At 53.6% G+C, this 26,400-nt stretch overlaps 5 protein-coding genes across 5 annotated transcripts; 3 read left to right on the top strand and 2 right to left on the bottom strand.

The window, feature by feature from the left end:
* Positions 1-1,986: 1,986 nt before the first annotated feature.
* On the top strand, positions 1,987-4,110 carry PG985_004736 (uncharacterized protein; the record flags this gene model as incomplete). The annotated part of the gene is made up of 2 exons (XM_066824505.1): positions 1,987-3,643; positions 3,695-4,110. The coding sequence occupies 2 exons, from the start codon at positions 1,987-1,989 to the stop codon at positions 4,108-4,110; spliced, it is 2,073 nt and encodes a 690-aa protein (XP_066687665.1).
* Positions 4,111-5,343: 1,233 nt separating this feature from the next.
* PG985_004735 (dynein heavy chain) lies at positions 5,344-18,473 on the top strand (the record flags this gene model as incomplete). Its single annotated transcript, XM_066824504.1, is given in 3 exon segments — positions 5,344-15,817; positions 15,837-17,956; positions 18,021-18,473. The coding sequence occupies 3 exon segments, from the start codon at positions 5,344-5,346 to the stop codon at positions 18,471-18,473; spliced, it is 13,047 nt and encodes a 4,348-aa protein (XP_066687664.1).
* Positions 18,474-18,897: 424 nt separating this feature from the next.
* Positions 18,898-21,284, bottom strand: PG985_004734 (wyosine base formation; the record flags this gene model as incomplete). Its single annotated transcript, XM_066824503.1, has 2 exons — positions 18,898-21,176; positions 21,233-21,284. 2 exons carry the CDS (start codon positions 21,282-21,284, stop codon positions 18,898-18,900), a joined length of 2,331 nt encoding a protein of 776 aa, XP_066687663.1.
* An 825-nt stretch (positions 21,285-22,109) lies between these two features.
* Positions 22,110-22,895, bottom strand: PG985_004733 (uncharacterized protein; the record flags this gene model as incomplete). The annotated part of the gene is made up of 4 exons (XM_066824502.1): positions 22,110-22,220; positions 22,311-22,411; positions 22,495-22,740; positions 22,835-22,895. 4 exons carry the CDS (start codon positions 22,893-22,895, stop codon positions 22,110-22,112), a joined length of 519 nt encoding a protein of 172 aa, XP_066687662.1.
* A 791-nt stretch (positions 22,896-23,686) lies between these two features.
* Positions 23,687-25,844, top strand: PG985_004732 (uncharacterized protein; the record flags this gene model as incomplete). Its single annotated transcript, XM_066824501.1, has 2 exons — positions 23,687-25,407; positions 25,481-25,844. 2 exons carry the CDS (start codon positions 23,687-23,689, stop codon positions 25,842-25,844), a joined length of 2,085 nt encoding a protein of 694 aa, XP_066687661.1.
* Positions 25,845-26,400: the final 556 nt, after the last annotated feature.

Raw genomic sequence — 26,400 nt, 5'->3', positions numbered from 1 at the left:
GGCGGCGGCTTTTCTTTTCGGTCGGCAACAGCCAATATACAGGCGCCTAGTGTCTGCCGGACAGCGCGCAATGGCTCAAAGAAAGGCAGGCGCGACTAGACACTTCTCGACCGGTGATGCCCAAAGCTCTCTCGTTCGTCCCGTCCGGCCTGTACAGAAGCTCTACGTTGACCATTCACCAACAGATAGTAGGTAGCATCAAGCGTACCCTTGCAGCTAAGTTGGATCAGCCCGATGCCGCAATGCCAAACGATCAAGCTAGAGCCAGCGAGATCTTGTTCTTAGTTGGGCTGCTGCAATCTTGTCCGCAGAGGGTGAAGTGACTGTATCGGTACTCTTGGGTATGTTGGATGACGATGTTGGACGGTGAGGGACGCGAAGGGAGTGTGAGGCGTGTGTTATTCCGTGGCAGGTACCTTGCGAAGGCAAAGCCTCATTGATGGCCACCTCAGACGCCTGTACGCAAATGGCAGTGCTGTGAAGCCAGCGAGGCCTGACCTGCAGCCGTAGTGCTATAGTCTTCTCAGTGTATGCAGGTCGTCTCGAGGTGCGGGCGGATAGTGGACACAGATGCCCGGTGTAGACCAGCGGCTCGATTGGTGTGCTGTGTGATGTATCCGATTACGGCCTGAGAATGTTCGATGCAGAAAGGACTAGACTAAGAAGCAATGAATAAGGTAGGGGATATGGCCCGGCCAGATCTCGAAGAGTCAGTGTTGCGCCTTACTTCGTCACACCCACCTTTCAGACGAACTCGATTCAATTTGATTGTCAACCATTGAATGGGTGACCTGTCACAGAGCACGCACCGTAGTTGCAGGAGAAGGAGCACAGGAAGAAGAAAACCAGACCAATCCGTTTCTAGCCACAAAACTCCCACTTGATCTACACGCCTGCCTTCACATTGGGTACATGCGGGTTAGGTATCTGCATCTAGAGGGCTTGTGGTATTTCCTCACGGGTCGAGGCAGATGGGTAGGCCTACATGCATTAGGTACATACGATGGACATTGATGACGAAGGCTGGCAGGCCTGACCCCCGGATAGCGAGCCATCATGGCGCTTTCTTCACCTGCAGTCAGTCTGTCAATTTCTTTGTCAATTGCTTCCCGATGGCCGTTGATTGGTCCCGCTACCGCCTCATGGAAGCAACCCTCCCTGGTCCATATGGCTGCAAGCAATCCGGGGAGGGAATCCGAGGTGACAGCGAAGAAAAGGTGGCTGCAGCAGCACATCTCTGGAAGCCGAAGTGGCAGGTGCCAGCTTTTTCACAACTCACTGGTTTTATAGTGGTAGATGCCATGTGTCTTGGAGTATAGAGAAGGCGCGGCGATATACCTGTACATTTATTCACTTATTTATACTACGACTTATTCCCAAGGGCCCGAGCAAAGATCTATGTATTAAGATCGAGGAGCACTCCATCGATCAGCCTACTAGCACCTAACAGCTAACCTAAGTACATACATACCCCAAAGGGGTGTCTGCGACAGGAGCCGTACAGGCAAGCAGGGTGTGCATAAAGGCCTGAGAGCTCCGTAATGCAGTTCAGGGTCTAGCCCGGTTGGGGCTAGCTCTGGCTGAAACCGGGGCCAGCTAAGGCAGTACCTGCCGTCAGCGCGGTGGCAGTATGGAGCATACAAGTACCCGACGGGCAGGCCCCTGCTTATTTTTCACTTTCTCTCCGGGCCCGATCCCACGCACACCTGCCACCTATCCAGCAGCAGTTTCCACCATCTGGCACCCCCCCCCCCTTCCCTTTCCCCTCCCCCCGTCCTTCCCTCACCCTCCTCTGAGTATTCTGGTCAGTACAGACACACCCGGGCCCCAGTGTTGAAGATCGTGGATTTTATAGTCACGCCTCCCTACCTTACCTTTCCTTTCGTCGGTGCAGCCAGGGTTGTTTATCCCAGCTTTGGCGTTTTTGTATCTCGCCTTGTTCGTCATATCATTTTTCCTTATCTTCTCCTTTGTGTAGTAGTAGGCATGTCTACCGCAAATGACCACAATCCACATTCCCATCCAGGCCTTGCCTTCCCCCAGGTCAACGGGTTGAGACGGACATACACCTCATCCTCACAACAATCCGCCACGCCGCCCAAACCCTCCCCGACACCGCAACAACACCAGTCGTCCTACCCAGCTCAGCAGTATACGCCCCATCAGCCGCCTCAGACCCATTATCCCCATAACCTCTTTACAAGCACCACGCCGTCGCCCGTACCGGGGGTCAACGGCGTCCAGAGCGTCCCCAATGGCACCTCGAGGAACACTCCGACCCAGGCACATGGCGCGTCCGCCGTGGCCGCCGGCCGCCAACGCGCTGGTCCGCAGCGGCAGATGCAACAGCAGTCGGGGCAGATGGCGTATCTCCAGCAGGCCATGAACCAGCCCATGCCACAGCAGGTTCAGCAACATGTCCAGCAGCCGGTCCCTCAACCAGTCCAGCCGGTCCAGCCGCTGCAGCAGCAATCCCACCAGGGACATCAGAACCACCAAACACACCAGGCTCACCAGGCACACCAAGCGCACCAGGCACACCCGAACCATCAGAACCACCAGGGCCATCCGAGCCATCAAACACACCAGGGCCACCCTGTACCACAGCAGGTTCAGCCACTCCCGCAGCAACAACCGGTTCAACAACAGCAGCCGCAACAGGTTCATCAGCCGAACGACGCCAACCTGATGTCCCATACGCCTCCTCACCAACATAACCATTCTCTACCACAGGTCCACCCCCAGTCTCATGCTCAGGGCCTGCCTGCATCGCATCCGCAGAGTCACCCACAGAGTCACCCGCAGAGTCACCCGCAGAGTCACCCGCAGAGTCACCCGCAGAGTCATGCGCAGACGCACCAACATAACCATCAGCAAAGTCACCAACAGCAGGCTCACCCAGCGCGTCCTCCGCCGCACTCCCAGCCGCCGCATCCTCAAACTCATCAACATGCGCCTCAACAACCGCCTCCACAAACTCATCAAACTCACCAGCCGATCCCACCACCACAAGCACACCAACCACCTCCGGCACTCCAACCACAGTCGACACCGCAACCGCGAAGTCAGTCTGTGGCTCCACCGCCGCCACCGCCCGAGCCAAGTGTTCAGCAGCAGGACTCGCACAATGAGGATGACATGGATATGGACAGCCAAGACGAGTCAGGCGAGGGGGACAGCCATTTGTCACCAAAGCTCATTGAAGGTACACCCTTTGTCCCTCGGACACCCATGGGAGGCATGATGTCGGCACCGCCAGAGGGCGGGAGTTACGCTAGCCTTGAGGCAGTTCACCGCCACGTGCTGGAATATTGCACATCGGTAGGATATGCTGTGGTCATAGGAAGGTCGAAGAAGACTGTACCTGGGTTGAAAAAGGTTTTGTTTGTGTGCGACCGTGCCGGGAAGCCTCCCAGTCGCGTGAGCCCCGAGCAGAGGAAGCGGAAGACCTCTTCACGCAAGTGCAACTGTCAGTTTGGATTTTTCGCCATCGAGCAGCGAACTCAGTGGACCATCCGTTATCGTCCAGATGCGGTACATCTGCAGCATAACCATGGCCCTAGTGAGAGTCCATTGCTGCATCCTGCGGCAAGGAAGCTAGACAGCAAGATGGTTGCGGCGGTCAAGCAGCTTAAAGAATCTGGTGAGTAGCCATAATGCGACATTATCGTACACAGAGTGCTAACTTGAACAGGCATTGGCGTTAGTCAGACGCTGGAAATTCTGCAACAGCAAAACCCTCACGTTCCTTTGCTGCCTCGCGATATTTACAACGCGCGAGCGGCAATCAATCGTAATCCTCAAAAGGTTGAAGCAGGGATAGCCGAAGAGCGACCAGCCATCTACAGCAAGCCTGCGCCAACCCCAGAAGAGCGGATCCGCTCTGATCTGAGACGTGAGCTCGCTAGCACGAAGGAGGAACTGAAAAAGCTCCGAGAAGAGAGCAAGAAGACAATTGAGAAATTACAAGAAGATCTTCGAACCAAGGACAAGACGATTGAAAAGTTCGAGATGTTTATTGATATATGCAACCAAAGGGTCATGCTCCAGAGAGAAAAGCTTGCCGACAACGGCAGCAACAACCCAGCAAACGGTGGAGCGAACAGTTAGGGTCCGGGCAAGGGGCCTTTAGATTTCAACGAGTTACAGAAACGAGACACTATGATTTGGTTCGGCATGGCAGGGCTGGGCATAAGTAAGGACGGCGTAATGGGAACCTTCGAAATTCGAAATGGGGATACGGGAAAGGGGGCGTCACATTCAGTGGCTATTTCAGCAGGCGGCTATGGCACGTTAGCGAGGCGTTCACATTTCTTTTTTAGCATGAGGTCTACGATGAAAACGGTTACTGGTGACAGCATTTTGAGAAACAGAATTTTATTGGTTCTATGGCACGACTCGGTACGCCTCTGTTTAGTCCTGCAACTTGTGACACTGTTTATATTTGATCCAGAATCGCAGGATAGCTCCTGCGAGGCTGGCAGCTGCCAGGAGGCACATAGCAGGAGCTTCGAAGGTTAATTGCGAAGCATGCGGGAGTCTAGGTACGTAGTTCGTACAGCTAATATGGTCCCCTGTTTGTTGATTTGGATAGTAAAGTTCAAGACAAGGTTAGTTGTTGCACTTGGAAGGGTTGGAGATGTTGCTTGTCTACGTACACAAGGCTACTGTATTTCAACAATGAATCGAGAGTAGTATGTAGACTTATACAGGCCCCACGGTGTGTTAATTAGGTAGGTACTTTGCTCAAGTACTTACATAATCTGATTCAATATAGCACAAGATCACCCCTCCATCTCCATCTGCCGGGCCAAAAGGTACAGCTAATAAGGGGCCACTAGGAGCTCTGGCCAATGAACCGAGCTTAGGGGACGTCTCAGGCAGGGATGCACCCAAGAACCATCGATTTGGCGTTTGTACGCGACGAGAGATTAAGTATTGATGGATGGATATCGTCCAACTGTGGTTGTAACATTTGAACAAAGCTCACCCTCTCTTTTTCATGCACAATAGACCAAACCAGTCCAGAATCCCACGGTCGAAAAGCGACGACACTCTTCCCACCAAGAGCACCCGACACCACTCGACCTCACTTTTTCAGCACCCCACGCTCCTTAGTTGCACCTGGATTTGCGCGTCTTCTTCGACTGCCCCTATTGTGTGGGAATATTAATCTATCGGACGAGCTCTTTTGTCCATCGTATCGTCTTCCGATCTACCGGTTTCCGCCTGTCACCTCGCCCACTTGGAACTCGTTACCGATACCCACTACCGATGCCACGATCGATGCGATCCTTGAGGCTGAAGTAACGAATAATCCATCCTTCAATTTCCATCGCCAGCATGGATTCCGTGGCATCACCCATGACGCCACAGGATACCGTCGCTAATGGCATGTCCCCTACGTCGACTTCCTTCATCGCTATCGACCCAGCACTGGTAGTAGAATACCTGGCTTCTGTTGTGACCATAGCCCTTGGAGCGGTGCGCGACGACCTTCAAAAAGATGGAAACCTGCTCTCCGAATCCGCCTATGCCGACACTGTGCAGCGATGCACCCGATTCGCGAACGATTCCCAAGTCGCCCTGTACATCCAGAAGGAGATATTGTCGACGTCCGACCTCACCGATGATGTCCGCGCCGATGGGATAGCCACCACCTCATACAAATATAACATCACCTCGGAAATCACCTCAACGCCCACCATTGTCGCCTACCTCGCCCTTCTCAAGCGCCCGCAAGCGATCGATCCTGCCCTGCCTCTTACTTCTCAAATTCAGATCCAGACTCTGCCTGGCGCTGCTTCTTCTAATGCGGCCGTTGCCGAACAGGGTGTTCCTTCTGCTTCTCCCTTCGAGATTCTTCATACTATCCTTCATAATGCGCTGGCGCCCTACTTCGATGCCAGCACCAAGTCTTCGCAGGCCGTTAATGGAGCGAGAAGCCGGGCTGATGTCGACGCAAAGACGGGCATTCCCGTCACCAAGAAACGAATGACAGAATTGGAACTGAGTCTCCTCCATTTACAGCAAAATGTCGAGATTCCCGAGCTGTCCCTGCCCTTTCACCCTGTCGTCCAGACTGCTTTGGAAGAGGCCGCAGCAAGGGGTGTCAAACCCTCGACCGAGCTGATTCCCGCCTCGCTCCTCTCGGACAGTTCGTTCATGAATAATCTCCAATCGACGGTGAATGGCTGGATCAAGGCAATCCAGGCCATCACCAAGCTCACGAGGGACCCAGTGACAAGGACAGCAACCCAAGAAATCAACTTCTGGTTGTCAATGGAGTCGTCGCTGGAGAGCATTGAGGCTCAGTTGCGCAGCGAGGGCGTCTTGCTGACTCTCGAAATTCTGAAGCATGCCAAACGTTTCCAAGCGACTGTCAGCTTCACAGCTGATACTGGTCTGAAAGAAGCTATGGAAACGGTGCAAAAGTACAACCAGCTCATGCGAGATTTCCCGCTCGACGAGCTCCTGTCTGCCACCTCTCTTTCCAAAGTCGACGAGGCCGTCGCACAGATCTTCGGCCACATGAACAAGAAAATGAGATTCAGCAACTACCCAATCAAACGGACTCTTGATCTTGTTGAAGCCATCTCTGCCGATCTCAAAGAGGCAATGCACCGTCTGTTACCCGGGTCCGAGCTCGTCAATCTTGACTACAAGGATTTCAAGGCACTAATGGTGACCGCCGACGAGATCTTCAAGGGCTGGGAATCTCAGATCAAGGATTTCACCAATATCGCCCGCGAGACCACCAGAAGGCGGCAGGAAAAGTTCATCCCCATCAAAATCAACCCCAAGCACAGCGAGTTGCAGGCCCGCCTCAAGTACATTGACACTTTCCGGGACAACCACGAGCAGCTACAACGTACTATTGTAATTGTTCTTGGACCCAAGGCTGCTGTGAATGGGATCAACGGGGAGGGCGCCAACAACACCCCCTTGGCGGAGGAGATGGGCGATGTTGATGCCGTCGAGGAGGTTCAGCAAGCGTGGGATGCTCTCAAGAATGTCGACCTGCTCGATGTTTCTGAAGAGGGTACCCAGCGCTGGGTGAAAGCAGAGAACACGTACAACGAGCGGACGACCCGTGTCGAAAATTCCATCATTGCCCGGCTGCGTGATCGTTTGGCGACTGCGAAAAACGCCAACGAGATGTTCCGGGTGTTTTCTCAGTTCAATGCCCTCTTCGTGCGACCCAAGATTCGAGGTGCTATTGCCGAGTACCAGAACCAACTTATAGAAAACGTGAAACAGGCAATTTCCGCCTTACACGAGCGCTTCAAGCAACAGTATGGCCATTCTGAGGCGCATGCGATGGCCCAGCTACACGATTTGCCTCCTGTATCTGGCGCCATCATCTGGGCTCGCCAGATTGAACGTCAGCTTGACGGGTACATGAAGAAAGTCGAGGATATTCTAGGATCCGACTGGACGCTACATGCCGAAGGACAGAAGCTCCAGACAGAGAGTGATTTGTTCAAGAAGAAGCTGAACACGCAAGCTATTTACAAAGCTTGGGTAGACGATGTCCAGAGAAAGCAGATCACCATCTCTGGGCGCCTATTCAACATCAACAAGGTCCGATCTGCGAACAACGCCCTCGACCTCGCAGTCAACTTTGATGCCCAGATCATCACACTGTTCAAGGAGACCCGCAATCTAGGCTGGCAAAACTTCCAGGTGCCCCATTCAGTACACAATACCGCCAAGGATGCGAAGCGCGTTTACCCCTATGCCGTCAGCTTGATGGAAAGTGTGCGAACATTCACGCAAACGACGCGCCAGATCTCTGACATGCCCGGGGTGTCCCTGTTGCTGAGCGGTTATCAGAATGATGTGCAAAACCTCATCGCTAAAGGAGTGCCCCTGAAGTGGGAGACATTCTTGGATACGTGGGAGGTGCACCAGAAGCCTATGCTTGCTAATAACGGACTGGATCACACCATTGGCCGAAACAGTGCTGGCAGCAAGCACGTCCTGTTTGTGAGAGATTTTGCCGCTAGCACATCTGTGCTCCAGGCCAAGACGATTGCGCTTGCGACAGTTCATACCAACGTGCAAAAGGCTCTCCAGGAGCTCGCTACTTGCCCGTATGATGCAGGCGAGTTCGATTCGAGGCTGCAGATTATCCAAGCTGCCGTGGACCAGCTGAACCTGGAACAATATGTCAACCTGGGCTACTGGGTGGAGAGAATGAATGATCGAATCAAGCTGCTTCTTCTGGCTCGCCTACAGAAGGCCGTCGTGGCCTGGATCGAAGCATTTGAGGATGACGACTACAATGATCATGAGGCTTCGCGACGTAAGCAACTCGCACCATCGGGCGAACCCATCAAGTCGGATGCGCCGACCATGAAACAGTTGGTGCACGAGATTACCATGCGCAACCAAGTTATCTACCTAGAACCTCCTCTGGAGTATGCGCGCGCCAGCTGGTACGTGCAATTGCACGAATGGGTCGGCATTGTCTGCAACCTACCAAAGGTTAAGGCCTCAAGATACCAGATGAGCCTTACTCTGAGCACCGCAGCTCCGGAAGAAGCCCGTTTCACGGAACTGCCCAGCGAATGCACTGACATCCTGGCAAGAGTCTACACAAGCATTGAGAAGAAGCTCTCCCACATCGGCGGCTATGTAGACAAGTGGCTACAGTTCCAATCGCTTTGGGACCTCCAGTCGGAGCAGGTGTACGAGCTTCTGGGAGATGAGTTGTCCAGGTGGCTTCAACTACTCCAGGAAATTCGAAAGACCCGTGCGACCTTTGACACAACTGAGGTCAGCCGATCATTTGGCCGCATCACCATCGACTATGATCAAGTGCAGACCAAGGTGAACTCGAAGTACGATCAGTGGCAGCACGAGATCCTGATCAAATTCGGAAGCCGCCTTGGAGGCCGGATGAGGGAAGTCCATGCGGAAATTGAGAAAGCACGAAGGGATTTGGAGATGCAAAGCCTTGAGGCCACCTCAACCGCGCAAGCCGTCCAATTCATTACCATTGTGCAATCCTGCAAGCGAAACGTCAAAGCATGGGCCCCTGAAGTCGAGACATTCCGCCAGGGGCAATCGACGCTTACCCGCAACCGCTATCAGTTCCCCAGCGACTGGTTAGATGTTCAACAGGTTGACTCGCAGTGGGAGGCTCTGAATGAGCTGCTCACCCGAAAGGCGAAGATTGTCCAGGACCAGACCGATGCCCTCAAGGCTAAGATTGTTGCCGAGGACAAGGTTGTGACGGAGAAGATTGCCGAGATTGCTATCCAGTGGAACGAAGAAAAGCCAGTGTCGGGCACCATTGCGCCAGAAGTCGCCTCCGAGACGCTCAGCTCCTTCGAAGCTCGCATCAACAAACTACAGGGAGAGTCAGAGATGGTCGGTAAGGCCAAGGAGGCTCTTGATCTCCCCGCTAGTGGAGAGTCTTCCCTGTCTATCATTTTGGAGGAAGTGCAGGATTTCAAGTCTGTTTGGGCTGCCCTGTCAACCATTTGGAGAAGCTTGAACGAGCTCCGAGAGACTCTCTGGGGTAGCGTTCAGCCACGAAAGATCCGTGGCTCCATCGATGGCCTCATCAAGATGACGAAGGAGATGCCAAGCAGAATGCGACAATATGCTGCATTTGAGCACATCCAGAACATCCTCCGCCAGCAACTGAAGGTCAACACCATCCTGACGGATCTCAAGTCAGAGGCTATCCGCGACCGTCACTGGGTAAAGATCTGGAAAGAAATCAAGCCCGGACGACGATACTCACCAGTGTCGATGACTCTTGGTGATGTTTGGGACTTGAACCTGATCGCCACAGAAAACATTGTCCGGGACATCATCGCCCAAGCTCAAGGAGAGATGGCCTTGGAAGAATTCCTCAAACAGGTCAAGGATACATGGAACAACTACTCCCTGGAGCTCGTGGCTTATCAGAACAAGTGCCGCCTCATCCGTGGCTGGGACGATCTCTTCGCCAAATGCAGCGAGAATCTCAATTCCCTGCAAGCAATGAAGCACTCGCCTTACTACAAGGAATTCGAGGAAGAAGCCTCCTCTTGGGAGGACAAACTGAACCGCGTCCATGTGTTATTCGACGTTTGGATCGACGTTCAACGCCAATGGGTCTACCTCGAAGGAGTCTTCACAGGTAACGCCGATATCAAGCACCTGTTGCCCATTGAATCATCTCGGTTCCAGAATATCAACAGCGAATTCATGGCTGTCATGAAGAAGGTCTACAAGCAACCTATGGTCATAGATGTGCTTGGAATTGCTGGCGTCCAGAAGTCGCTCGAACGTCTTGCCGAACTCCTGAACAAGATCCAGAAGGCCTTGGGTGAATACCTTGAGAAGGAACGAGTCTCGTTCCCTCGATTCTACTTCGTTGGTGACGAGGATCTGTTGGAGATGATCGGTAACAGCAATGACACCATGCGAATTGCTAAGCATTTCAAGAAGATGTTTGCAGGTCTTAACGGCCTTGTGATGGACGATGAAGCTACCATCTCGGGCTTCACGTCCAAGGAGGACGAAGTTGTTCGCCTCAAGAAGGAGATTTCGCTTGCCAAGGTGCCCAAGATCAATGACTGGTTGGCACTTCTCGAGAATGGCATGAAGGCTACACTGGCCGAGCTTCTGGCCGAGGCTATTGACGCATTCACACCGATTTTCGAGTCTGACGATATTAGCCAAGCTGCTATGAACGAGTTCATTGACGCCTATCCGAGTCAGATTGTCGTGCTCGCCACACAGGCTGTTTGGACTACTGCCGTCGATAAGTCACTTGCCGATGGGGGTTCTACTCTACAGGCTTTGTTCGACCGGGAAGTGCAAGTCCTACGACTTCTGGCAGAGACCGTCCTTGGCGATCTGGAAGTGATCCAAAGAAAGAAGTGCGAGGCCTTGATTACCGAGTGTGTCCATCAGCGGGACACTATCGAAAAGTTGGTTAAGGCTGGTGCAAACTCGACAACACATTACCTTTGGCTGCTGCAAATGCGCTACGTGTACAATCCGGAAGGTGACTTCATCCAGCGTCTCCACATCAAGATGGCCAACGCCAAGCTGAGCTACGGCTTTGAGTATTTGGGTGTTCCCGAAAGGCTTGTTCGCACGCCCCTTACCGATCGATGCTTCCTCACACTCACTCAGGCCCTCTGCCAGAGACTTGGTGGTTCGCCTTATGGTCCTGCCGGCACCGGCAAGACTGAGTCCGTCAAGGCTCTGGGTGTTGAGCTCGGTCGCTTCACGCTGGTCTTCTGTTGTGACGACACCTTTGACTTCCAAGCCATGGGCCGTATTTTCCTCGGTATCTGCCAAGTCGGTGCCTGGGGTTGTTTCGACGAGTTCAACCGTCTCGAAGAGCGAATCCTGTCCGCCGTCTCGCAACAAATCCAGAACATCCAACTTGGTCTCAAGCAGGGTGTCGAGGATGACAAAGCACAGATTGAGCTGATTGGCCGCCAGCTGTGTGTAAACCAGAACACTGGTATTTTCATCACTATGAACCCTGGTTACGCTGGTCGTTCGAACCTGCCCGACAACCTGAAGAAGCTGTTCCGCAGTGTGGCCATGTCTAAGCCCGACAAAGAACTCATTGCCGAAGTCATGCTCTACTCGCAGGGCTTTAACCAAGCCAAGCAGTTATCGAAACAGACTGTGCCCTTCTTTGATCAGTGTTCTGCGAAGCTATCCAAGCAAGCTCATTACGATTTCGGTCTGCGTGCCCTCAAGAGTGTACTTGTGAGCTCCGGTGGCCTCAAGCGTGCTCGTCTGATAAACAGCAATGGCGAAATTGGGGCAGAAGAGGTTGTCGAGCCCGAGATCTTGGTACAGAGCATTCGTGAAACGATTGCGCCGAAATTGGTAGCTAACGATGTCGATATCATGATGGACGTCGAGCACGAGTGTTTCCCAGGGGTTCAATATGTCCCTGCGAACTTGGAAAAGCTAGAGGAGGCTATCCGCCGGCTGGCTGCAGAGCGGCATCTGGTCGTCACCGATACTTGGATGACCAAGGTGCTTCAATCGTACCAAATTCTCAACATCCATCACGGTGTTATGCTGGTCGGAAACTCCGGAACCGGAAAATCCGCAGCCTGGAGGCTTCTTCTGGATGCCCTGCAGCAGGTGGAGGGCGTCGAGGGTGTTTCCCACGTCATTGATCCCAAGGTTATGTCCAAGGAGGCACTATACGGAAACCTTGACTCGACCACTCGAGAATGGACCGATGGCTTGTTCACCAGCATCCTGAGAAAGATTGTAGACAACCTTCGTGGTGAAGACACGAAGCGCCACTGGATCGTTTTCGACGGTGATGTTGATCCGGAATGGGTAGAGAACTTGAACAGTGTCCTCGATGACAACAAGCTGCTGACACTGCCCAACGGTGAGCGTCTGAATCTCCCATCGAACGTACGCATCATGTTCGAGGTCGAGACACTCAAGTATGCTACGCTTGCTACCGTCAGTCGATGTGGTATGGTGTGGTTCAGCGAGGATACTGTTTCTCCCGACATGATGGTCACCCATTACCTTGATGGTCTACGCAGCGTCCCCTTCGAGGATCTCGACGAGGACACCGCGGCTGCAGGGCAAAGCCCCGCCAAATCGCTCCAGATTCAAAGCCAGGCGGCTGATTTGTTGCATGCTTTCCTGACAACCGACAAGTTCATCCATGAAGCCCTTAAAGAAGCCGAAGGTTATAAGCACATCATGGACTTCACTGTAGCCCGTGTCTTGACTACGCTCTTCTCTCTATTGAACAAGGCGGTACGCGATCTGATCGAGTACAATGCTCAGCATATCGACTTCCCGCTCGACCCGGAACAAATTGAGGGTTACATTTCCAAGAAGCTCCTCCTTGCTCTGGTCTGGGCTCTTACGGGTGATTGCCCGCTGCTTGATCGCAAAGCCTTTGGCGACAATGTGGGTGGGCTCGCCAGCTTTGGATCTCCCCCGCTGGATGGAACCAGTTCCCTGATCGATTTTGATGTTTCTCTTCCCCGCGCGGAGTGGACGCCATGGCAGAATGAAGTACCTACCATCGAGGTCAACACGCACTCGGTCACCCAGACCGATGTCGTCATTCCTACACTCGACACAGTCCGGCATGAGGATGTACTGTACTCGTGGCTCGCTGAGCACAAGCCTCTGCTGCTTTGCGGTCCCCCCGGTTCTGGTAAAACGATGACACTGTTCAGTGCTCTTCGCAAACTGCCTAACATGGAAGTTGTGGGATTGAACTTCTCAAGTGCGACAACGCCCGATCTCCTGATCAAGACCTTCGAACAGTACTGCGAATACAAGAAGACACTAAACGGAGTCATGCTGTCTCCCACCCAAATCGGCAGGTGGCTGGTCGTATTCTGCGATGAAATCAACTTGCCGGCCCCCGACACTTATGGTACCCAACGTGCCATATCCTTCTTGCGACAGATGGTTGAGCATAACGGCTTCTGGCGCACTTCGGATAAGTCCTGGGTGACCCTCGACAGGATCCAGTTTGTCGGTGCCTGTAACCCGCCTACCGATGCTGGCCGTACACCACTTGCCGAAAGATTCCTTCGTCATGCACCGCTCATCATGGTCGACTACCCTGGTGAACTTTCTCTCAAGCAGATTTATGGAACATTCAACACGGCTATCATGAAGATCATCCCGACATTGCGTGGCTACTCTGAAGCCCTGACATCGGCCATGGTGCAGTTCTACCTCGAGTCGCAGCAACGCTTCACTCCCAAGATCCAACCACACTACGTCTACAGTCCTCGTGAACTGACAAGATGGGTCCGCGGTGTCTACGAAGCCATCAAACCACTAGAGACGCTGTCGGTTGAAGGACTGGTTCGTATCTGGGCTCACGAAGCTCTTCGCCTCTTCCAAGATCGACTGGTGGCCGAGGAAGAACGCCAGTGGACAGAGGAAGCCGTCAAGCGGATTGCCATGGTGTTCTTCCCCACTATTGATGAGCAGAAAGCCTTGGGAGGACCCATCCTGTTCTCCAACTGGCTGTCCAAGAACTATGTCCCTGTTGACCGTGAACAACTGCGAGACTTTATTAAGGCTCGTCTTAAGACGTTCTGCGAGGAAGAGGTGGATGTACCGCTCATTTTGTTCAATGATGTCCTGGACCATGTTTTGCGAATCGATCGTGTCTTCCGACAACCGCAAGGACATTTGATCCTGATTGGTGTCAGTGGTAGTGGTAAAACGACACTTGCCAGATTTGTTGCCTGGATGAATGGCCTCAAGGTCTTCCAGATCAAGGTCCACGGCAAGTACTCGGGCGAAGATTTCGATGACGATCTCCGAGATGTCCTCCGCCGTTGTGGTTGCAAGGGAGAGAAGATCTGTTTCATCATGGACGAGGCGAACGTCCTAGACTCCGGATTCCTCGAGAGAATGAACACCCTGCTTGCCAACGCTGAAGTACCCGGTCTCTTTGAGGGCGACGACCTTGCGGCGCTGATGACAGCCTGTAAGGAAGGCGCTCAACGTCAAGGCCTCCTCCTCGATTCCCAGGAGGAATTGTACAAGTGGTTTACTGGCCAGATTGTGAAGAACTTGCATGTTGTCTTCACCATGAATCCTCCGGAAGGTGGTCTCGGCTCCAAGGCCGCTACTAGTCCAGCCTTGTTCAACCGTTGCGTGCTCAACTGGATGGGTGACTGGTCTGACCAAGCCCTGTTCCAGGTTGCTAGCGAACTGACAAACTCGGTCGACCTTGACAAACCAAACTGGGTTGCGCCTGACAGTATTCCCGTTGCATACAGAGGCCTCACCCTCCCGCCTTCGCACAGAGACGCTGTGATCAATGCCATGGTGTTCATCCACCACTCCCTGCATCGCTTCAATGCCAAGCTACTCCAGCAGCAAGGAAAGCTCACCTTCCTCACCCCGCGACATTTCCTGGATTTCGTGGCCCAGTACGTGAAGCTATACAACGAGAAGCGCGAGGACCTCGAGGAGCAACAACGCCATCTCAATGTCGGTCTTGACAAGCTGAGAGATACTGTCGACAAGGTCCGCGACCTGCGTGTCAGCTTGGCGGAGAAGAAGACCCAGCTTGAACTCAAGGACGCCGAAGCCAATGAGAAACTGCAACGCATGGTTGCCGACCAGCGCGAGGCTGAGCAGCGGAAGAGCACGTCTCTCGAGATTCAAGCCGCGCTCGAGATCCAAGAGTCGGAGGTTGCCAAGCGAAAGGAGGTTGTCTTGAACGATTTGGCCAAGGCCGAGCCGGCTGTGGAGGAGGCCAAGGCTAGTGTCAGCAACATCAAGAGGCAGCACTTGACAGAAGTCCGTTCCATGGGTTCGCCTCCCAAGGGTGTCAAGAATGCCATGTTCGCCGTTTGCTCGTTGCTTGGTCACAAGGTTCCTGACTGGAAGTCTGTCCAGTCCATCATTCGTCGTGACGATTTCATTGCCAGCATCGTCAACTTTGACAACGAGAAGATGATGACCAAGCAGCTTCGGGTCTTGATGCGCAAAGAGTACCTGGACGATGAAGAATTCACCTTCGAGAAGGTCAACCGTGCCAGTAAGGCCTGTGGTCCCCTAGTTCAATGGGTGGAGGCACAAGTCAACTTCTCTGAGATCTTGGATCGTGTCGGACCTCTGCGAGAGGAAGTCGATCAGCTCGAAGACCAGGCTTTACAAACCAAGGCCGAAGCAAAGGCTGTCGAGAACACCATCACCAGCTTGGAGGACAGCATTGCCACCTACAAGACGGAATACGCTGCCCTGATCAGCGAAACGCAAGCTATCAAATCCGAGATGTCCCGCGTCCAGTTCAAGGTCGACCGCAGTGTCCGCCTGCTCGACAGTCTTTCCTCCCGAAAGAGTCCGTTGGGAAGATGGAAGCAAATCATTTGAAACCCAGATCAGCACACTGGTTGGCGACGTCCTGGTCGCCGCTGCCTTCCTTGCCTACAGCGGTCTTTATGACCAGACTTTCCGAAAGTCGATGATGGACGATTGGGTTCACCAACTGTCACTATCTGGTGTCAACTACAAGCAACACAACCCCGTCACCGAGTATCTGTCAACAGCAGATGAGAGGCTGAGCTGGCAGGAGAATAGCTTGCCGGTCGACGATCTCTGCACCGAAAACGCCATTGTCCTGAAGCGCTTCAACAGATACCCCTTGATCATCGATCCTTCCGGTAGAGTGATCGAATTCCTGCAGAAGGAATGCAAGGACCGCCGCCTTACCGTCACAAGCTTCTTGGACGACTCGTTCACCAAGCAGCTCGAAAGCTCACTTCGTTTCGGAAACCCCATCCTCATTCAGGATGCGGAGCATCTGGACCCGATTCTGAACGCAGTCCTGAACAAGGAGTACCAGAAGACGGGTGGACGTGTGCTCATTCAACTTGGCAAACAGCAGATCGATTTCTCGCCAGCATTTAAAATCTATCTGTCCACGCGAGACCCATCGGCCCAGTTCCCGCCGGATATCTGCAGTCGAACCACGTTTGTCAACTTCACGGTCACCCAGAGCAGTCTGCAAACCCAGTCTCTTAATGAAGTACTGAAGTCAGAGCGACCTGACGTAGATGAGCGACGCTCCAATCTCATCAAGCTTCAGGGCGAGTTCAAGGTCCACCTGCGACAGCTTGAGAAGCGCCTTTTGCAAGCGCTCAACGAGTCGCGCGGCAACATCCTCGATGATGACAATGTCATTGAAACCCTGGAGACTCTGAAGACGGAGGCAGGTGAGATCACGGCCAAGATGAGCAATACCGAAGGCGTCATGGCGGAGGTCGAACAAATCACGCTCGAGTACAACAGCATTGCCCGGTCATGTAGCGCCATCTTTGCCGTCCTGGAGCAACTGCACTATCTCAATCATTTCTACCAGTTCTCGCTGCAGTTCTTCCTGGACATCTTCCATTCTGTCCTGCATAACAACAAGAACCTTGCCAGCGAAACCGATCACATCGCCCGCCGCGAAATCATCATCAAGGACCTCTTTGTGACTGCCTTCAAGAGGACCGCTTTGGGACTGGTGCAGAAAGACCGCATCACCTTGGCCATGCTATTGACCCAGGCTTCACCGTACCCAATGGACAGGGGCATCCTCGATACCATACTCGACGATCGGGTTGAAGGCAAGGATCTCTCCACCGACAAGGACGCCAAGGATGAGGCGTTTGCCCGAGCGTCCCGTCTGAACGTACTGAAGGAGAGACTGGACCGGGTGTCTCCTGAGGAATGGGAGAAGTTCCTGAATGAGGAGCTGGCTGAGAAGTTCGTGCCCAAGGTGTGGGACGACAACACTGCGCCGCACGATCAATTCCTCATTTCTCTCCTTCTGGTCAAGCTGTTCCGCCTCGACCGCTTTGTGCCCACCGCTGAGCGTTTTGTGGCATCTGTATTCGGCGACGATCTATTCGAAATTGTCGAGGATTTGAAGCAGACAGTCGATGAGGTCTCGACATCACACCCGATCTCCCTCGTGTGCAGTCCTGGTTTCGATGCCAGCTACAAGGTCGACAACCTCGTCGAGCGAATGCGTACGCGCTGCACCAACATTGCCATGGGCTCCAACGAGGGTCTCGCCAGTGCCGACAAGGCCATTAACAATGCAGCCCAGGTGGGCAATTGGGTTCTCATCAAGAATGTGCATCTCGCACCGACATGGCTCCAGTCTCTCGAGAAGCGAATGGAATCCCTCAACCCACACTCCGACTTCAGGCTCTTCTTGTCAATGGAGTCCAGTCCCAAGATTCCGGTTAACTTGCTGCGAGCTTCTCGCGTCTTGATGTACGAACAGCCGGCTGGTGTAAAGGCCAACATGAAGGACTCGATGACGTCGCTGTCCACCAGAGCCAGCAAAGCGCCAGTTGAGAGAACGAGACTGTACCTGCTTCTTTCGTTCCTCCACGCCGTGATTCAGGAACGACTGCGCTATGCGCCTAACCTTGGATGGAAGAGCTTCTGGGAGTTCAACGATGCTGATGTAAGTTCATATTCACTGCCTCCATCCTCCTTTCCCCAGACTGCTGCTAACTAACTTATTACAGTACGAATGCTCTGCCTTCGTCGTGGACACGTGGGTCGAGTTCGTCGCCCAGAACCGCACAAACATTGCGCCGCAGAACATCCCCTGGGACATGATCCGCTACCTGGTGCGCGAGACGTACGGTGGTAAGATTGACGACGAGGGCGACTTCCACGGCCTCACGGACCTGGTCAATGCCGTCCTGCAGCCGGCCGCCTTCGACATTGGCCACAAGCTCGTCGAGGGCTCCGAGACGGACGGCGGCGTCGGCCTCGAGGTCCCCAGCGGCACCACCCTGCAGGACTTCATGGGCTGGGTCCAGAAACTGCCCGAGCGCGAGCCCCCGACCTACCTGGGCCTGCCCGCCAACGCCGAGAAGTTGTTGCTGGTCGGCCTCGGCAGGAGTCTGATCAAGAACTTGCGCAAGGTGGAAGAACTGCTCGATGAGGGTGAGCAGTTGGTGGCTGAAACTTGAGTGTAATGAGTTTACATTGTTATCATGTGACATAAGGACAATGTTTGTTCTTTTTTGTCCTTGCATTATTGTTGTACAATAAAAGAGCTCGGGACTCGACTACAAGGGAAATAGACGGATGGAACGGGAGAAGATAGGGGAGGCGGGCATAGACCTTGATGGAACATGGCGTTGATTGCTGGTAGTTTTCGTGCAGACTGGGCAGGGGCGGCGTGCCAATCCTCGTTTTGTTGCACTGATACCCCAGACTGTCATTTTAATGTACTACTTTCCTTTCGTTTGTCAAGACTGTATATTGCTAGATGCACCATTCAGTGGTTAGTATATTATATATTTACCAGACACTTTTTATATGATATTGAAATTCTGAAGTATTTGACTTTTATTCATCTGTCTTAATGATAGCCAGGATAATTGTTCGACCCTAAACCTCGATTTTACGGCCCTTGCGGTCAACTCTCTCATCCCTGGGGTCGAAACCACCGTTGCCCCAAGTAGCCCATTCCGGTGTGGCCTCGCCCATGTACTCCTCGGGCGTCCAGTCGCCGTCGGCGCCGCGCTCCTCGAGCAGCTCGAAGAACCTCTGGTAGTCGATGCGCGTGTGCCACTTGCCGTCGACGCGAAAGCGTCCGCTGGCGAGGAGGACGCAGCAGCTGTGGGCGTGCTCGGCGGCGATGCCGTAGTCAAGGCCGCGCTCCTTGAGCTTGCGGTCGAGGGCGGTGACGAAGTCGGTCACCTCGGCGTAGAAGGGGACGTTGGCCATGCTGAGGCCGGCGCCGGCGCTGCTCGAGGTGCCGCAGTAGGTGACGCCCTTGATCTCGACGAAGCAGGGGAGACCCTTTTCGACGAGGTCGGCGTAGCCCTCGACCTCGTCGTCGACGTTGAAGCCCTTGACGAGGGTGAGGCGGAAGACGGTGCGCTGCTTGAAGCGCTTCTCGCGCAGGATGTCGAGGCAGCGCTGGAAGCGCTCCCAGAAGTCGCGGTGCAGGGGACGGTCAATCTTGCGGAGCGACTCCTTGTTGCTCGCGTCGATGGACACGTACAGCTGCGTGACGGCCTTGAGGGCGGCCAGCTGGTCCGGGTGCTGGGCGTTGCAGACGAGGAAGGAGGAGATGCGCTCGGCATGCAGCATGCCCAGGAACTCGTTGATATACGGGTAGAAGATAGGCTCCCCGACAAGACTGAGAGCGCAGTGGCGAATGCGCATCGCCTCAGCAAACCGTTCCGACCTGACTCCGGGGACGCCACGCATCATCTTTATCTTTTTGTAGTGCCCGGCCTTGACGCCATCGAAGATGAGTTCAGGGGGGTCGACAACCCACCGCCAGGTGGTGCCAACCGGGTTGGTTCCGTGACGCCAGCAGAAAACGCATTTGTTCGAGCAGGACAGAGAGGGTGTTGTTTCCATACACTGGTGCGAGGCAATGCCGTAGAAGGAGAACTTGTAGCAAGAACCCCGGCCGCGCATTGCGCTCTTGGTCCACCGACAAATTTTGACCCCTGAGTGGCTTCCCACAATTTGGTAGCCCTGCTTCGTGAGCGATGTGTATGTCGGTGAGTTTTTGGGTACCATTTCCTTCACAGTCTGTGTAGGCTTTTTCGTTGACTTGCCGTACGTAGTGAAATCGATAGCCACCGGCGCTTTCGCAGCGGGGCCGTCCTGACCAGAAGACTTCATGATCCTGCCCAAATCTTCCACATCTTCGAGGTTGGAAGAGGTTTTGCTGAGTTTCTTAGGTTCCTTCGCTTCGTCCTCAAACAAGACTTCGCCGTCATCGTCATCGGACGCATACTCCTCGTCACTTTCGACGGCATCGCCACTGCCTGGGACGCCTTCGCCTAGAGATCCAGTGCTTGCCAGCGTATTGACAACATCGCGGATTCCCTCGGTCCATTCTACCAGTCGTTCCGTCAGGTCGCGCTTCGGGTCTCCCATACCTAGCGGGAACGCTCTCTTGCGACTCGTGAGTTTTGCCATCCACTTGTCGAGCTCTTTGGCCTGGAAGCAATAGCCTTCATCCTCCGTTGGCCAGCCCTCGCGGTCGCCGATACCGAATACAGCATAGCCTAGCAGTCCGGCCAGAGGTGCAGTATCAATCCTGAAATCGTTGTGGGTTTCTTGCAGATGCTCCAAAAAGGTGTCGTTGATCGTATCGATGTTGTAGCTTGGTACGAGCAGGAGGTACAGGTAATCCACGGGCGTCTCAGAGTCCTTGGGTGGGCTGAGAAAGTACTCATCATAATCTATGTCGGCCAAGTCCAAGATGCGACAAGGCAAGACGGGGGGCTCGTCGTCTGCGCTCTGTTTCTGTATCGGGGCATCGAGCTTTTCCACCAAGCCTTTTGTGAGCCTCTCGGTGCTTCCTGTCAAGGAGGAGAAAAAGAGAAGAGGCTGGATGGGTCGCTTCTCTTGTGGTTCCGCCACAAGAGGCTTTGAGTCCGGTTTGCGCAGCTCGCCCTTGATGCGCCGGGGACCACTGGGCGGCGATGCTTTAGACGCGGGTGCGGGCGCAGGCACGGGTGCTCTTGTCTTTTCATTTAAAGGAGTGGCTGGCGCTGAGGAGGGCTGCTCGTATATCTTGCGAAGGGCCACTGGACCTTCCCTCTCCTGGGTCAGGAGCATGTAGACCCATAGCGAAAAGAGGATGCCAAATACAGCCAAGAGAATCGGCGTCCTATGGGCGTGCCAAAGATCGATGATATCTGGTCGCATGGGTCAGTGCAAAGGACTTTTGCCAGTGTAATGGAGGTCAACTCACGCGCGACTGGGCCAATGGCCTCCAGCCGGCCTGTCCACCCCTCGTTGGACATTTTACTCAAAAGTTGGTATCCGGGGTCGATAATTTGGTGTATTGATTGAACTTTTGGAGGGGGCGGGGCAATCTTTCCAATTGATAGTGCCGTATCCGTGGGTTACGCTGAATTGAGAATTTAGGTACTGGAGCTCCATAGAAATCCGGGCGCTTAGTCATTTCCAGCTTGACTGTTATCCGATAGATAGCCACCCATCTTGTCGCATTCAGGATTTATACATACCTACGTCTATAGTCTCCTTGAATATCGTCTCCGGCTCGGGCGTGCACATGCTTCTAATTGCTAATGCTACATACTTGTTGATAGATTTTGGGTGAGAAGACAAGGGTGCTTCAAGTTGAAATCTTGAGTTGCCACAATGAGGGGCACTACGAGCAAACCTCAGGGCAACAACCAGTGGTGAGTGGTGCCCCATCGACCTGGACCGGTGATAGATACAAGTCCTGGCTCAATTGGCTGTTGGAATACCGCACGGAGCATGAGCATGAGCAGGGTCTGGTTCTGTTCGTGTTGCGTGAAGCAACCTCCAAGTAGAGACATGGTCACACGGGATGAGCGCAAGAGAGTAGATGGTGGTTCTCATACTTCGTTATTTGTCTATGCCAGCCAATATACAAGAGGGCCCCGAATCAAGATCCAGGGGCCTGGCGCCCTGCCATGAATTATATCGTACAGCTTGACCGAGTCGCCTGGGATGCGCCGTCGTGTCGAGTCGGCCTTCTACCTGACCCATAAATAACGGCTCCCTTCAAACAGAGTAGGGTGGTGTGTGAGTTTGGGGATATTTTCTCCAATGTCAACTAGATAGGTATACTCTGGGACTTAGTCCAAGCCCGGGTGAGGAGGCATCTCGGAGGAGCTGGCGCCACTGCCGCCTTCCAGGTCGAGGTTCTTGTCGTATGCAATCATCTCGGCCAGAACATCTAATATCCTCTGCATTGTCCAATCGCATTAGTCGCAGTTCAGTAGTTCACCGGGATCAAGCAGAATCTTGTGGGCTGAGGGGTCTGCAGTATCGCTTACCTTGTCGACAGTCTTGTCGTAGATGCTAATAAGGTCACCAGGGGTCGGGTAGACCTTCAGAGCCTGGTAGAATGAAAGGGCAGACTCGAGCGTTTTTGAAGCTGTGGTGCGATGCGTTAGCCAGGTGTGCGATGCGATGCGAATGGGCGGCGGCGCCGCCGAGGGGAAATGTGAGGACACTCACGGTCTTGGGCGAGGATCTCGCCCTCCTGGACGTGCTCCATGAAATAGCCCTCCCGCTCATTAACGCCGGAGGGGAAGCCCTCCTCGAGAGCACGGTCGACAGCGGCGTGGACTTCCTTGCTCTTTTGTCTGTTTGAGAGAACTGCCTCCTCCTTCTCGGCTCGCTGTTGTCGGCGTTCTTGACGGCGCAATTCGCGGCGAAAGTCGGGAGATTTCCGGCGCTGTTGGTCGAAGTAGATGGCGTAGGCTAGAATGGGTACCGGTGAGCATTTGCTACTACAGGATGTGTGCCGGGGCGGGTGTGCGAAGCCGCAGAGCTTGACGCCCGCATGGTGACGTACCCAAAAGACCAGTGGCTACCGTCGCAACGGATACGGTCGCAATTGTCGAAGTCTGAACCATATTTGCAGATTTTGCAATAGTGACTATAGGAGATCGAGAGGTGTAGTTGGCGACGGATCGGCGAACAATGCAGTATGTCGGGAGGGGAATGGCGAAGGTAAAGATGTCTATGTAGCTAATGTTGCGGTTTTGGAGGAAAACGCTCGAAGCTTTTTTTTCGGTCGTCAAAGCTCGATTTCTTTCAACACCCAGCACAGCACGTCAATGGCTGCTACAAGACGACTTTTTCTGGGGCTGGAAGGCTGCTGGCTGGTTAGGTCACCCAGCACTCACACTCTGTAAGTTAAGTACGTACCGATGTAGGTCACCTATCGGTCTATCCCTGCTTCGAACCCCAGTAGCGTTCCAGGTTCATCGGCACTCTAACCGCGACTAAGTCCGAGCCTGATTGATTGATGAACGTTAGCGAGGTACTGCTGCTTTGGCCCGCTGCCTTTTGCGCCATTCAATGTGTACCTAACGTACACCTCCTCTTCGACGCTCAGACAAGGTCACTCACTACCTGGTGAGTAATTGGCTGGTCCCAACAGTGAGGATGGTGGTTTGACAGCAACTGCAACGACAACCGCTTCAATCAAAACAAACCAAGTTGTTTTCCAACACCGTCGCGAATTTATTCTACACACAGAAACGTGCGACCATGAGATTCCATTAGAACAATCAGCGACAAACTACACCTGTCATCGCAACAGGCCAGACTACATACGCAAACAGTCGCCGCAACCTCGAACCATCACAACCCGACAACCATCGAGGCATACCTATAGTTTCAACAGACACAGATCGCCAACATGTCCGAGAATAAGATATCTCTACGAAGCGGTGGCAAGAGGAAAGGCCGCCCGACTATCAGTGCGCCCAGGCAGATATCTGGTCCTATCCCTAATGATGGCGTCGACGTGCCTCGCAGCTCGGGGGGACGCCCTTTTCCAGTCGGAGCACCTCCGCCACCTCCAGCAGCAGCAGCAGCAGCAGCAGCACAACCACGGCCGCGAGCTCCTCCTGCTGCGGGCGGTAAGACGAATGACTTGGTAAAACGACGCTACTCGACACGGTTCAATAATATTCCTAACGATTTCGATGCCACCGCTCCGCCCGTACCGTCTATGCCCAGCTTCGATCCCGCGCGGTATGACCAACCCAGGGAACGTCGACCTCCGCCATCTAGGGCAGGTGACGGTGGCGCGCGTCCTCCTGGGCCGCCTCCCGTAGACCTTCGGGCTCTGAGGGACCCGTCGCTAGCTGCGGACCAATATGTTGCCAACATCCTGAGCGAAGCCACCGAAGACGAGATCAGAGACTACGAAGACGCCTTACGGAAGCTTAAGAGCCGGGCGTCTACCGACCTTCAGCAGAACGTCTACCAAAACCGCACACAATTCATCAAGATCAGCAAGGAGGCGGAGAAGCTCAAGGCCGAAATGCGGTCGTTGCGTAACCTGATTACAGAACTGAAATCCAACACCACCGCCTTGAGGGCCGCCTCGGCCGGGCGCGAACCTTCTCTCGGTAGCGAGTTCAGTGCTGGCTTAAGCAAGCGTGACAAGCGAAGCTCGGTTGCGGACAGGACTGCTTTGTGGAACTCTCAGATGCAGGCCCTATACAAGAACGTCGAGGGCTCGCAGAAGTTCTTGCCCAACTCTATGGGTCGGCACGTCGTCCAAAATGCTGGGTTCTGGATCGAACTGGACAACGCAACTTACAAGTCCAGACGTTCTATGCAAATATTTTTGCTCAATGACCATTTGCTCATTGCGTCCAGGAAGAAAAGGAAGATGGACGCACCAGGCGATAACCGTGCGCCTGTAACTAAGTTGGTTGCCGACCGGTGCTGGCCTCTCCTGGATATCGAGGTCGTGGACATGGCCGGCACAAGCGACAACTCTAGTAGCAGAACCAAGTTGGCCGATGCTATCATGGTCCGTGGGGTCGGTCAGGAGTCATTCATCTACAGGACTGAGAAGCCAGAGGATACTGAGAAATCCTCTTTGATGTTGAATATTCGCAAGGCTGTCGAAGAACTGCGCAAGGGGCTCCAGTCGGAGATGGAGGCCAATAACAAGGCCAAGGAGACTATCAACTACTTTGCATCTCGAGATCCTGGTCTGCTGCAGAAGACCGAGTTACTCCAAACGCTTTCTGATATCAAGGACATGCTCATCGAAGTAGATGGCAGACAGCAAAATCTGCGATGGGTGGAAAGCCAGATGGATGAGCTGGATATCGATATTGCCCTACAGCGCATCGAGCTGGCTGTCGAGAAGGTCGAGAAACTCAAGGGTCTAGCACGCGGCCTGAAGAACAACGCGATTGCCCAAGACTTCATCAACTTCAAAGTGGAAGAGCGATGCACCAAGCTCGCTGGCTTGATCACGCGAGATCTTGTCGATAACCACTCGGAGCAGTCAAAGACAAAACGGAACGCTACTTGGCTGGCGCGTCTTGGCTCTGAGGACCGAGCCCGGGAGGCATATCTGGAAGCCAGGGGCGAACTTATCAAGAAAAGATCCAGGTAAGAGAGCAATCACCCTGCTCCACTCGGAAGAATGGTATGACTGCATCAAGATGACTGACACGATTCCCAGACAATGCATTTTCCAAGGCGATCTCCATCTCTACATCTGGCAGTTGTCGTTTGTTTATTTCAGCATCATCCGCAACACGGTGGCCTGCTTCCAGAGCTGCTTTCCGCAGACCATGATGAGCGCATGTGTCAAGTGGGCCAAGGAGGCGGTAGAGGCGTTCAATGTCATCCTCGCAAGACAGTTGAGCAGCACCGAAAAGGGTGGGAAAGTATGGAACGACTGCATGGACAGGGCCAAGGCGCATGCCGAGATGCTCGCCGAAGTTCAACTGGATTTCAGAGAGCTGGTGGGAAGAGAATTTGCGGATTCGGCGACCAGGAACGGAGATGTGCCAGTGGGCCTGGGACTTGGGTCCCCTAAATAGCGGCGATGACCGGTAAAGATGAGCGGGCAGCTGAAATGACGACCCGATGATATTATGTGTGCTTGAGGATTCTGAGCGTAGCTGTTCGTCCGGAGATAAGGCATCCCCAAGAAGGGTGCGAGCGAGATACCTGTCGTATTTAGTGTTGAGAATTCATGTTCACACAGCCAGCCTTGAGAATGGCATCTGACATATTTATTGCTAGAATAAGAAATATTGTAATCGTATACATTTTTTTAGATTGAAGATGGTCTTTGCTGCGGAACGTTATGTATCTTGGCCAAGGACTCAGGTGGGCATACAGTACGGTCTGCAGGGCAGCAATAGAAGATGGAGAGGTTGCACGTGAAGCGGGTCTACCACTAGATACAGGACCCGTCACTGGTGACTGGAAGCTGCTTGGAGGGTATCAGACAAAGGGCGATACCGCTACCGCTGTAGAGCAAAGAGAGGGTTGGCCAGAACCAGCAGCGGCATGATACGTATTATATTGTTGACTGTTTCATTGGCTAATCTACCTACTGTTATTGCTCGGTTATCATCAATTGATTCATTC

The sequence above is a fragment of the Apiospora marii genome (genome assembly GCF_038362585.1).
Source record: "Apiospora marii strain CBS 49790 chromosome Unknown utg000003l_segment0_segment0, whole genome shotgun sequence".
Classification (NCBI taxonomy): domain Eukaryota; kingdom Fungi; phylum Ascomycota; class Sordariomycetes; order Amphisphaeriales; family Apiosporaceae; genus Apiospora; species Apiospora marii.
The sequence above is the reverse complement of the archived record's forward strand: the minus strand, read 5'-3'. Positions and strand labels throughout refer to the sequence as shown.